Source organism: Gymnogyps californianus, chromosome 1 (assembly GCF_018139145.2).
Source record: "Gymnogyps californianus isolate 813 chromosome 1, ASM1813914v2, whole genome shotgun sequence".
Classification (NCBI taxonomy): domain Eukaryota; kingdom Metazoa; phylum Chordata; class Aves; order Accipitriformes; family Cathartidae; genus Gymnogyps; species Gymnogyps californianus.
This window is the reverse complement of record NC_059471.1, coordinates 218,680,516-218,694,116: the sequence shown is the minus strand read 5'-3', so window position 1 is coordinate 218,694,116 and position 13,601 is coordinate 218,680,516. Positions and strand designations below refer to the sequence as shown.

Below are 13,601 nucleotides of genomic sequence, written 5' to 3'. Positions count from 1 at the left end.
AAACTTGGTCTTGATTCAGGGCTGGAAAAACTAACGGGGGGTGCAGGCAAACCCATCCTCCCCGGTCCCGGGGCTGGGACACACGGCTCCGTGGGCTCAGCGGGGCTGCCAGGTCTGTGCTCCTCGCATATGCCTGGTGGAGTCTGCGACCTCTCTTTGTAAGCTGTTTAATTACCCTCGCTGCTAGAAGTCATCTTTTACCTCACTGTTGCTCTGCCTAATTTAATCATCCTCTTATTAGCTCTTGTGTGTGTTCCAGTAATTGGAAAGCCTTGCAGTTGGACTTCTTGCCCATACCTTAGCACCTACGTGCAGTGATCACCTCATCTCCATTGAGAAGTAGAATACTTTGATTTCCTTTAACTTTCACATTTTAAAGGCTTTTACAGCTACTGGATTGCTTTTGTGTCCATCATGTGAATCTTCCTCTGTTCCTATGTTTGTCTTGACCTTGGCTCTAGGAGTGACCCAGTACACTCACACAGGTCCCGCTACTGCGGCATACAGAGCTCGTCACTGAATTCACGCATATTTCTAATTGATACTTTCAATTAGTCTTTATGGCTACAGTTATTATTCTGAGAGTTTGTGCTGAAGTTTTTCACTGCTTTGTGTCCCTGCTTTCTGAGACGGGTTCACCTTCTGCAGCGGTGTGCTGTGCCCTCGCTCACAGCCTGGCTGCTCTCGGGCTCACATTCTGCTGCAGCAGTGCCCTGTTATCCCACCAGACTTTGTGCACCTTCAGTTTTAGCCCCAGTATCGATACCTTAGGCTAGGGGGTCATTGCTAGCACACAGTTCGTTTGGACCAAGAACCTGAGCAATACCATTCAGTAGCGTCCTGCTTGATGATATCTCTATGTTAACAAATAAATTTTGAGCAAGATAAATTATACACACGCACACATATATGTGTCTATCTCTTCTGGATGCAATCTAGATATACTGTCATGGAGAAAGGTAGATGTGTCGTATCGTACATTTCTGGGCACAAATGTCTTGAGTGGAGGTCAAGCTACCACTTTTTCTACCTGCTCTGAGTAGGCAATCAGCCCTGTAAATGTTTGTCAAACCCTACATTCAGTCAAAGCAGATTTTTCTCAGTGCTCCTCTGTGCTGAGAAAATCAGAAATTTGTTCTTAGGTTTTAATAAATTTTTTTTGCAAAGTAAGCATATTTCTGTGTCCTTCCAACAGTGGACTGGTGGGATAATTGATCACCAACCTTTTTTTAATACTCTTTTAAGATTCCAGGTGAGCAAACCCACTTCTGTCAGTCTTTCCTCAGTGGTCAAGATTTCCAAGTGTCTCTTCCAACTTACTGCTTTCCATTTGTTTACCTCCTTCTTAAAGTCCTTTGTCCCAAGACTGGACATATCAGTCCAGATGGATCCTCTCCATCTTGTTAGTACCTCCTAGAATTAAATTTGTCTTTATGCAATGTTACCATTTTCTTGACTTGTGTTTAGTTTGCTGTTACCGCTGTTACCACATGTTTTCTGCTTTACGATGCCTAGCCGGTTATTCTCTACCTCGTATTTATGCACTTGATTTCTCCATTCCAAGTGTAATAGTTTGTACTAGACCTTACTAGATTTAATCTTTCTGATTTCAGACACCGTTGCTTCTGTCAGCCAGACTCATAAACTTGTCAATCAAACTCTATGTATTATGCTTTTTTCTTTTAACAAGATTTGCTTTCCCAAAACTAGGGAAATTATCAGTAAAACAAGAATAAAATCTAATTAGAGTCTATGGTGTCAAAACTGGCTTAAGGTCTGCAGGAGAAAATAATTCGGAAAAGCATTCTAAATGCTAAATATGCATCAGTATTCTTAATGTACCATACATGGCCTCTGTGAAGATTTTACAAAACAAACTGGATATTGTGAGTATAGGTAATGCTTCTTATGCTGTATTACTTATAAAATATTGTGATACTTTTGACAATGTTTGAACAGCAAGAAAGCTAATCAGATGAGAAAAAGGTGCAGTAATGAATGAAAAAATTAGGAATATAGACCCAGATATGGGCAAAAAAAGGAACTGTGAAGCAAAGAGAAGGGAAAAGATGTGAATAACCATAACTGAAAATATGAAGACAAGTTCTGGCTTCTTGGTAGAAAAAGAACCAGGAAAGAAATTAGAGGAAAACAGGAAAGGGAGAAAAAGGGGAGTTCACTTTTAACAAAGCTAAAATGGCCTTTTTTTTGAAGGAAATAAGGGAAATGACAGAGCATGCTTTTTTCCTAGCAGTGTTTCCACTTTCATCTAGAATTTAGTCCTTTCTTGGACAGAATAAAACTTTTTTTTATTTTAAGACATAGTTTGGTGTTCTCGGTTGAAGCTGGGACACGCAGAGAAGTCCCTCAGCGTGAGTGACCGGCATCGCACTAGCCGCGGTGCCAGCAGAACGAGCCTGGAGAGGCTGACTGTGCCGCTGAGCTGCCGGCGACCAGAGGGACCAACGGCGACATGGCAGCCGGTGGCGGGAGCAGCGCTCGTTTTGCCTCGTGTCCCTGGGACTGATGCCAGGCAGCTTGGCCTGTGATCTCTGAGGTCAATGCTGTTGATAATTTTAAGTGTTTAAAAGCACTGACAGTCCTCCTGTTCCCTGGAATTTCTCTAATTTTCCAAGACCCAATATTTTAATGGGTATGGAAAGTTCCTCTGCACCTTTTTTCAAGACTTTCTGTAAGTTACGAGGACTTGCCTATTTGAATATTAATTATGTTCAGCAAATGCTGCCTGCCATCTTCCTTTGGGAGCTGGGAGATTCCTGCTCTGTACGCCCCATCATTTGGGAAGGATGCATCCTCCCGTTCCTACTAAGCACCTGCCTTCTTGCTTCTTTTGCGTTGGTGTCTACAGCTGTATCATCTGCGTCCATGATGGACCAAGGACAGACCTGTGCCTTTTGTTCTTTGTGATAGATTTAAAAAGTTTTCTCCTGGTAGATTACTGGTTAATTTAGCTTCTTTTATCAATCATAATATAGTGGAACTCTGGGCTTCCCATTGCTGGTGTAAAAGATTGCAGACCACGAGAAGACTATCTGGCCATGAATGATTTTCTGTCATCGTGTAACAGGCTGGAAGTTGTTTTTTCTGAGAGGCCAAGCATGGGCACGCTCACAGAGTGAGTGCATGTGCTGAACGAGAAGTGGCCCAGCCTTGCTGCCCTGCACGGGACGCGTGTCCCCCTCTCCCACGTGCCACCTCTGTGGGCGTCTGGAGGTACGTGCCTGTGCGCTGCTCCAGGCACAGGGCAGTCTGCTTACCAAGGAGCAGCTTTCATTTGCCTGATGAACTTCTATTTTTTTTTTTTTTTTTTTATTTACCTACTCTCTCAAGGCTTTCTTCTTATCCTCATTTGATTTGATTTGTTTTCTCTCTCTTTTCATTTGAAGTTTGTCTTGTAAAAATTGATCAGGTTTCTGGCCTCCTGGCTCCCTCCCACTCCTCCTCCAGTCTTCAGTGTGAGACTGATCTAATTCTGAGTCAGATGCCATCTCAGCTTCGATTATCCAGATGATGTTGCTGACTTGAAATCTTCCCTGACCTCCAGCAGTCACACTCCAGTTACAGATGTTACGCAAAAGTCTCTGCTTTGCACAGGAAGCCCTGCATTTCCCCATCCTTCAGGCTCAGTCCAGTAGCTCTCAGAAGGTCTGTCAGACCCATCTCTAATTCTGGTGGTAAGGACTGTTCTGGACACAGATCTACATGCTGTCCAGTCCCTTGAGAGCATCCTTCAGTGCTGGCTGGACCAGAGACCAAACTGACCAACTCTTCCCCAAGAGGACCGGCCTGTCCTCTCTATCCTGTTCTGCCTGCTCTAGATAGCACCGTCCATCATGACTCCATCTGAACAAGGCAGACATGAAATATCCTCACTTATAAGTTTCCCCTCTCTCCTGTGTCTGAGGTACTCTTTTCCCAGGCACTGACCACCCGTGGACCTTGCATTCAGCTCTCTGTGACAAGTAGCCATGACTTGATTTTTTTTAAGGCATGCTCCATGGCACTGGGAGGTTTCTGTGCAGATGTCATCATGGCTCTGCCAAATATGTCGTTCTTCCCTTGCAGAATCTTTTTCTGAACTTTCAGGAGATGCCACCACCCCACCTTTGGTCTTTGCAGGAAGCTGAAGCTTGTTTCCAGAGCCTTTCTGCAGCACAACAAATTAATGGAAATTGTGACCTCCAGGACATTGCACTTGTCAGCCTGCATGGCTGCCCAGCACACCGCTGCCATGGCCTGCAAGAGTCATAGCAGGGTGTAGGGGAGGTGACAGCCCCGTGCCAAGGCTGCTGGTGGTGCTCGTACCAGTGCTTCTTGGATAACACACTACTGTTCTCCTTATAGCCTGTACTGATGGTTATCAGCCCTGCTGGAAAAGTCAGTCCTGACAGAGGTGAGATTCACTCCTCAGAGTCTGGAGGTCACATTTCTCCTCCTCCAGCGCAAAGGCTTCCTGAGCATAATGGCTCCAAGGTGCCTTCTTAAGGTTTGTTCCTGCTTCCCAGAAGCATTCAGAGTTCAGAACACCCTGCTCCCCTTGATGGAGGGATCACAGCATCATCTGCCTCTCTTTAGGATAGTTTTGTGATGCATCTCATCAGGAGAATCATCATGTTTTTCCAGTAGCTCCATGTGCCTCATCTGAAAATACTGAGAAAGTTTTCTGTCTCTCTTAGCCTGGAGCTGAATGATTGCAGCTTTGGGCATTTTTTGTTTCTCATATATGTTTACATGTACCCATTGTCTGATGCAGACCATTCGCAGATAGTCCTTGTAGGCTTAGTGGCAGAATGTTAGTCTAGCTGCCTGGCTAAAGTGCCTCTTCTAAATCAAGACTGGGTGGTCCATAGGAAAAAATAAATACTCATTTGCTGTATGGACCATGGACTGCAAGGTGGGTGTTTCCAGGAAGTATTGGGTCTGCTGCGTACCCATTGCATGGCTGGTTTGCAGGCACAGAGGGCATTTGAGATGTATTTGTCCCAGATGAGCTGTGTAGCTCACGCACAGGAGGTCTGTCTATTGCTTCCAGGAAGTGTTGGGTCTACAGCGTAGTCATGCGGTGACTGACCCCAGTGACACTCCCTGAAGGCATCAGACTAGCTGCATCTGTGCAATATAATGGCAGCACACATTGCTGTGAACGTATCTAGAGTTTCTGCTCATATGGCAGCCCAGATGGAGCTGCCATATGTGAGCAGTAGGATTGACCTAGTAGAACTGCCAGATTTCTGGAAATCTAGAACAAATATAGAACATGCTTGAAGTCTGCCTGGCCAAGTAAAGGTAGATAACTTTGAAAGAAGTCCAGACACATAGCAGTGCTACCTGATTAAATAAAGTGTGATGATTAAAAAGAATCCTTCTGCTCTCTGTTATCTGGGATAATGGAGAAGCAGAAAATCATCAACAATGGAAAGCCTCAATAATTGGAGAAGTCTTGGGTAAAGTGATACAAAAATAGTAGACAACAGAGTCTGGCACGTTGACAGATGCTTCTCAGGGTCTGAGGAGAGCTGAGTAGCTTGAATGTGTTATGACACTAAATTGGCTGCCTGCACCCTACCTAATAAGCCCTTTTACATTCCTCTTCCACAGAAGGTCTGCTCCATTCTTGCCCAGCAGCACTGCTGATGATTGCTTCCTTCTCGCCCCATCATCTCCTAGAGCCACTGCTGCTGCATCTCACCGGCCTCCCTCATGGCTCTGCTCCTGCCATTGCACCCCATAGCCATTGCTGCTCCTGATGCCTTTTGCACATGTAGGGTGATAACAGTGAAGTTCTGGACTTCTCTAATCGTTGCAGTCTGCAACGGAGAAATACCTCTGAGAGCATGGTGTGCTTTAGTACAGAGCAAACAACATGGAGGTTGGTTTGATTCAGAAAGAGTCTTTCACTTCTCAGGCTAGAGGTTTCATCAGATGGGGGTATGTACTTTTTCAGGTATGAAAATACATGAACATACCAGTGTTTTCAGAGCCACTCTGGCATAGAATCATAGAATGGTTTGGGTTGGAAGGGACCTTAAAGATCATCTCGTTCCAGCCCCCTGCCATGGGCAGGGACACCTTCCACTAGACCAGGTTGCTCAAAGCCCCATCCAGCCTGGCCTTGAACACTGCCAGGGATGGGGCATCCACAGCCTCTCTGGGCAACCTGTTCTAGTGCCTCACCACCCTCACAGTGAAGAACTTCTTCCTTACATCTCATCTAAATCTCCCCTCTTTCAGTTTAAAGCCATCACCCCTTGTCCTATCACTACCTGCCCTTGTAAAAAGTCCCTCTCCAGCCTTCCTGTAGGCCCCCTCTAGGTACAGGCAGGCTGCTGGAAGGTCTCCCCGGAGCCTTCACTTCTCCAGGCTGAACAACCCCAACTCTCTCAGCCTGTCTTCATAGGAGAGGTGCTCCAGCCCTCTGATCATCTTCGTGGGCATCTACTCAGTGTTCTTCTGACCTTCATCCAGGTAACTTCCTTTTGAAGATATCATAAAAAATGTAAACTCCTGCCACTGAACTTGATCTCTTTGCCTCCCTCTCTTCCTTTTTCTTCCCACTTTGTGAACATCCTTATCAGCTTTTATGTCAACTGGATGCTTCCCTCAACTCAGATGCATATGGCTAGGAGTCTGTGACTCATAGCTAGTTGATGAGTTTTGCTACTCTTCTGTCTCCCAGTTCCCCACTCTCCTTCTCTCTGAGACCTTTACAAGGGGATATCTCCAGTGGTGGTAGTCTATCTGTGAGCCTAGCATGCCAGAGGACCCGTCCCTTCCTCATCACAGGGGAGTGGTGCTTTACCGTGGGTATTTTTAGGGACCAAAGAGCAGATAATGGTGGAAATCCACCTTGGACCTAGCAGTGTCCATACTTGTGAGGACAAGTTCAAGGTGATTGTACACACTGTTGTACTGTTGTTGCACCAGGAAAGTGGCTCCATTTTTTTTTTAATCTTCAGGATAGCTATCCTTCATGTTTCCCATGTAAAATACCACATTGTAGGTTGGCCAGGACTCTTATCCCTGGAGATATTCCTACCTGAGCCCTCCACAGGACCACTGAGACCCTGGCCACGGTGGCAGGACTGTCACAATAGATTTCATATCCCTTCGTGCTGTGGTTCTTCCTTCCTTGGAAAAACTGTAGGACTGGGAGCTGGAGCTCCTGTCGTGTCCTGCCGGACAGTCTGAGCGGGTGCGGTGGCCAGGACTCGTGCGTCACCCATGGGGTGCAGGCAGCTGTAGGGGTCGTTACCCCTGCCTGAGAGGGAGCGGGGAGCCGCGGTCTCTCCTGGAGGTGGTTTCCCTGCCCTGGGCCTCTGTGCAGATGCACGTCTGTGGCATGTGGGCCGCGGGGTTTGGTCTGCAGGGCTCCTTTCCTGTCTGCCGGTAGCCCGGAGGCACTGCCTCTGTGCTCCTGCTCTCAGTGGATCAGTTCTTCATGTAATGTAAGCTTGTCCTCTTCCCTGTCCGAGCACTTTGACCCTGCCCCTTTGAGATACCTTTTGGAGCTGAAAAACACGATGTCTTCCCATAGCTCAACACATCCATCCGAGATCCATCTTCGCTCTCTGTCATATGTCACAACTCAGTGCAAGGAGATAACAGATCCTTTAATATCAATATATAGTGACAATTCAGAACAAGGAAAAATTAAATATTATTATATAAGCAGGCCCAGGATGAAAACCCAGTTAAGTGCCATGGTTTAAAGTTGTTTAACCAGTCTCTGTGCATCTTTGATTTATGTTTGGTGGCAAACAAGTGATTGCACACCTCTGTGAGAAACCTGTGCTAGGTGGAGCGAGGAGGCAGCAGCCCCGGCCAGCTGTGCTGATGGCATTGACACTGTGGAGATGAGTTCCTTTGGATTCTCTTCTGTAGGGACTGGACACCCCCCCGTGCGGTTTGAGGGCTGGGTTGGTGGAGAGCTGACATGGTACTGCTCCCACCGACGTGATGTGCAGCAGCAGTTTGCAGATGGCCCCTCCATACTATTGCGCCATGGCACGCAGTTGCTGCGTTCATGGTGAGTCCTCGTCGGTTGTTACCTGAGCTCTGTGCCAGCCTGTGTCGCCAAGAGGGCAGGAGGGGCTGGGGGATCTTCTCAGGGTTTCACGCAGCGTAGTGGGCTTTTTCTTTCTTTTCTTTCTCTCTTTTTTTTTTTTTTAAAGGATATTTGCATAGTACTGTTATCCACAGAACCTGGGTTAGATCTCAGAGCTATGACTCTTACCAGGAATATTTAAATGATCTTTCTGTTTTCTGCTGTTAACTTTTAAGACCTTATAAGCACACTGACATTACATGCTGCACAGCCTGTTCAGATGTCCCTCCTTCTTCTTTCTTTTAGAAATTACTGAGTTTGCTTAAAAAGATAAAAATAGGCAAATTGCTGTTAGATTAAAAAGCATTGTCACTTTGATATCATGCTCTGGAATGACTCAAGGTGTTACAGCATTTCAGAAAAGAACCCCGTGCCAGAGCCATAATATGGTTGTATGTCTTGTGCAGCCTGAAAGCGGATTTTCGTTGCTCAGTCTGTGGTGTGCGGAAGGACAGAGCCTACGTTCGTAGCATCAGGGCAAGACACGATGAGAAATGCCCTTTACGCAATGTCTGCTGTCTCCGTGACATCACCAGGATAAGTAGCTTGGCTGTGACGTTAAGACGGCATTCCTATGTGGGACATCTGGCTTATTGCTTGAAATTAGATCATTTATCTTCTGCGGGGAAGTCAGAACATTTTTTCTGATCGTCACCAATTCCTCCCACTTTGCTGTACAAGCACTAAAATTGCTAGCTGTGAAATACTTAAAAAAAAAAAAAAAAAAATACATGTTTTCAGGAGTTTCCATCCTTGCGACTTCCTTTTCTTGTTTACCTGTCCTCAAAAAGCTATTGCTTTTAACTTAGACCATATCAGTGAACTCTTCTATCGTGCAGTCTCTCAAATGGTTTCATCAGCGCGATTGCATGCAGCAAGGTGGTGCTGGGGCAGGAGCGAGCAGGCGGGCACAGGAGCGCTGTCAGTGGTTTCATAGCTGGGGAAGCCGGTGTGCCGGGAAGCACCAGCTGAGGTGACAATGCAATATGTGAAACCCTTTCATCTCCTTTGCTTTTTCAAAGTTGGACTGAAAAATGTAACCAGCAGGGCTCTTCTCCCTTCCTAGGGATTTATGTGAGATTATATTCTTAACAGACTTCTTATCCAGGGTGTTTCTTCTCGCCTTTCCTGGAAGTCGTAATACTTCCAAGGCAGGGAGAGAGGGAGCTTCTGTTGCCTGCAGCGTCAGCTGTTCTGGCGCTGAGACCTCCTGCGGGGTGGTGGGCGCAGCGGTGGGAGACCTCCACCTCCTGCAGCCAGACCGGGAGGGACGCCCGGGGTACGTGCGGTGGCAGGAGCTGCTCCACATACATTCACCGTACATTTTGGGAATTATTCCTGAGACATACATCTAATGAGACTCATAACTTGTACTTTGAATTTGAATTTTTCACAGAGGCGGTGGACCATACATTAATTGTTCGTTTGAGGAACTTTGAAGTTGAAATGCTTTTTCTAAATTCTCCTTTCCAGTCTTTTGTCAGTTTGGTTATTTTTGCTTTCAGATTTCCCCAAATTCAGGTCATTTGCCCTTCTGTACAAAAGCTTTCTTTTCCTGCTCAAAGAATGTGACCTTGGGGAGAGCAGACCTTATCAATGTGTATGTGTATATAAGGAGAGACAGAGAAAGATCGCAATTTGAAGCAAGCTTGGGGGAAAACAGAGATTCTTACTCGATTTTTCTCTGCTGCTGTGGCCTAATTTCCCAAATGCAGAAGGAAGGTTTCCTTTCTTCCAGCCATCACTGGTCACTTCCAGCTCCAGCTGAGGCATGGAGCACGAATTCTGGGCCTCAGAAAACGAAAAAAATTCACATAAACATTGTTGAGCTGAGGATAGTAAGACTATTTCTGCTGATGAAGGATCATAGTAGAGAGGTGTGCGTGCTGTACTGAGTCACCAAGTTAAATATATCCCTTCATCACAAGTTAGTGGTAAAATGCAAATGAACCTCGTATTTCTAAAAGCTGTTCTTGTAGGAGGGCAGGGAAACGTTTAACAGCTGGAGCTGCCAGTATTGCTCTTGACTTTGTCAGTGTCTGGGAGGGCTTGGTTTCTGCTGCCTGCCTGATCACATACGTTCATCTCAAATACCAACCCTAACTTAAAAAGAAAGAGGGGGTGGGGGGTGTGATGGTCCCGGCATGGACAGGCAAAACCCGCAGCTGCATCTCAGCCTGTTCTTACCCGCGCTTTCACGCTCTGAGCAGCAGCACTTTGTTTTCACCCAGAGTCAACTTGATCCAGCTGCTTCTTGTTCCCAAATCAGCTGTAGGTGCTGCTGAGTGAAGGCATCGTCCCGAGAGGCTCGGCAGTGACTGGGGAGACTGGGTGTACTGGGAGGGGTGGGAAGGGCAGAGGTGGCTGCAGTTCATGGGGGCATCGAACGCAGGACTCAACCAGTTCAGTCCAGAGCAGTTCATCCAGTTTAATTTCCCGAGGACCAGTGATGGATTTCCTGTACTCCTACCCATCTCACTGTGGTTCTTTCACATGTTAAAAGAATACTTTTGCACCTTGTTCTGAAAATATTGGATTGTTCTGCTTTACTGCCTGTGATGTGGCGCTGGCTTGGGTTTTTTTTCCCAAATATGTGAGAAATCAACAGAGTTCAAGTGATGTCGCTAGTCTGTTGGTTGAAGTCTTGCTTCAGGAGAGTAGTACTTCAGTCTCCTCTTACACATGTTAACCTGCCTTCGTGTAGACTGCTGGTGTTCTGCAGTTCCCCAGGACGTGAGCATCTGTAGAAGCAGTTCCTGGAGTAAGACGAGTCTTGTCTGTTTTGCTGGCAGACCCACGTTCAGCTTCCCTGCTTTCCTTGTTCCTTTGAGTTCTCCAAGATTCTTCCTGTGGAGAGAAACCATGGGATGGGTGGTGGGGAAAGCAGTGTTTAATGTTGGTCTAAAATGCTGTGCCTTTACTGGGGCAAGCTGCTGCTGCAGCTTTCTGCGTGGAGGCAGTTCCTCGGCCAGTGCAGCCTGGAGCGAGCACGAGTTGGTCCTGTGGACCGTTCAGGTGAGACGTGCAGGGAGCTCGGTTGCTGGTAAGTTGCCTTTCATCGGCTAACTAGGATTCACTGAAAAGCTTCAGGCTGGAGAACATCTTGCCAGTACCTGGAAGACCTAAGATTAATTTCTAGCTGGTGTTAGGCATATCACCACCAGACTCTGAGGAGAGGGGAACGGTTATCTCCGAGCTATTCACCACCCTCTCGTTGCACAAGCCATCGACATACGCTCTCCCTGCGGTGCTGAGAGCGCATTTTCACCTTGGGGTTACTGACTGGATGAGCTGAGGCAGAACAATTGTTGGCTCTGCCTCCCCTACGGAAAGCAGCTGTTATTAGTCCATATGGCGTAATCCGTGCAAGCGAGCACAGGATCGGTGCTGTTCAGAGCCGCTCAACTGTCTTCCCTCCCTCTCTTTTCAGGTGGCCATCATTGCAGGAAATTTTGAATTGGCTGAAATCATCAAAACCCACAAAGAGTCCGATGTTGGTGAGTTTGATCTTTCTTCTTCCCCCTTTTCTCCCTTTTTAATCTTGCTGTAGAGTCCAGGGCGATGTTAGTGTGGGTCTGTTAACTGGTGGTTTCCGGGTGCTGTCTGCAGTGGTTGGTGGAAGCTGCAGCTTGCAGCTTGTTTTGGGTCTTGGGAGTGGCAGGACAGATCTGCCTTCCTCCTGGGGCCGTCAGTATCCAGTCTGTTTATTCAGTCCAGTGTTTGCTGATGACTGCTGAGATTGCCAAGCTAAAGAATTAGCCAAAGCATTAATCTGGAGTAGCTCTGAAAAGCTCTTCTGTAAAATCCCTTACCTTTTTCTCTCTCTTTGCATCCTTGAGGCCATTTCATACTAGAGATCCTCTCCTGCTAAGGCTATTAACCGGGCTTGGTGCAAGGAGGAGACATCCTCTGTCTTAGCAGTGATAACGGTTATTATCAGGAGCTGCCCCACACTGAAGCTCCTGTAAGTAGAAGTGAAGTAGCAGCCATTCTAGTTGTACTTGCTTCTTTATGGAGGAATATTTTTGGATTTTCTGGTTAGCCTTTTTCCTTGCGGCATCTCTTCTGTCCTTCTGTGGTGTCGATATTATCACGCGATGTATTATAAGTCGTGCAAAACTGAATTTTAGGTCATGTATAAAATCAACACTTGTTGGGTTTTCTTGAATTATTCTGAGAAGTTTATTGGTCCAGAGCTCTCTAGAGCAATGGAGGAACCAGTGCGAAGAGTTAATTCTCAGCCTCCACAGAAGGTACAGAATCATCAGGTCAGCGGCTGAAAAAGACTTGTGGAGTTTGAAACAGCCAGCAAGTATTGGGCTTGGTTCTTGGAAGTGGCTGTGAATCTAGAAACCTGGGCCCCAAGACATCCTTTATCACTTCTTTTCTCAGCTAGCTATCACTGATAGTTATAAACAGATGCTGAGAATTTGTGGGAAGATATAAGAGTCAGAAAGGGCATGGGGAAAAGCCTGAAAATTCCTTATAACTATGTCAGTGAACAGTGCTCACAAGAAAGCCACCCTGTTAATTCAAGAGGAAAGTGACTGTCTTTGCTGTGAGAGGGGTTTTTGGACTAGATGACCTCCAAAGGTCTCTTCCAGCCTAAATTCTTCTATGATTGAATCTGAATCTGTGATTGACTGGCTCAATTATTTTTATTGAAGAAGTGTAAGGAAAAACGACATGAAAACATGTCAGGTAGAATGAATTGTTCATGTTTTAGATATGGCTGTTTATATAAAATAGGTCAGGTAACAGTTGCAAACTAATCACACGCAAACCAGCAGGTCCAGATGGTATCCACCTGGGGTCAAGGGAACTGGCAGTGAACTTCCCAAGCAAGGAGAAATTGTTTTTTGAAGTTCATTAAGAACTGAGAGGAGTGAGTGTCTGACCGGAGGAGAGCAGCCTGGCATTATTTGGGATGGGGAAGGGGCAGTGCTTGGTCTGGCCTTTTTTCTGATAGTTCTATCAGAACAGTTGTAGAAATACTGAGAATCTGGTAGGAAAGGGCAGCATACGGCAGCATTGTAAGTGATAGCTCTTGGAGAAATCTTCTTCTCGAGTTCCCAATATTAGGCTGCACTTGTCTGGCTGTGAGACAATAATTGGTGGCCCCCACCATCAGAAACATTCGGAGAGGACCTGCTGTGTTAAGGCTGTGGGAGGAAGGATGGTGAGCAGTAGCTTTTGCTCCGTTCTGCAGGACAGCCCTTAGCACGTAGCTGTACTTCCAGGCTCTTAGAGCATTCATCAGTGTTTCTGTCTGGATCCGGCGCGCTCTTCTGAGGTGGAGCTGGCTATCCCCACTTGCTGTGCTTTGTCTTACAATGTAGAGCAAGCCCAGAGGGTGTGAACTGAATTTCTTTCAGGTGAAAATAACCCAGAAACTGTTCCAGAAAAACACCTGATGTGCTCCATCTGCTGACAGGCATTCAGCCCATGGGTCTAGCCAGGGTCAACACAGTTTGAA

The 13,601-nt window shown here is 46.4% G+C and overlaps 1 protein-coding gene across 1 annotated transcript in view; it reads left to right on the top strand.

The window, feature by feature from the left end:
- The window catches only part of LOC127023404 (SH3 and multiple ankyrin repeat domains protein 3-like), a 299,615-nt gene that overhangs the window by 89,090 nt on the left and 196,924 nt on the right, over positions 1-13,601 (top strand). Inside the window, exon 9 of the mRNA XM_050907545.1 lies at positions 11,556-11,622. Coding sequence (XP_050763502.1) covers positions 11,556-11,622 — 67 coding nt within the window. The remainder of the gene's footprint in view (positions 1-11,555; positions 11,623-13,601) is intronic.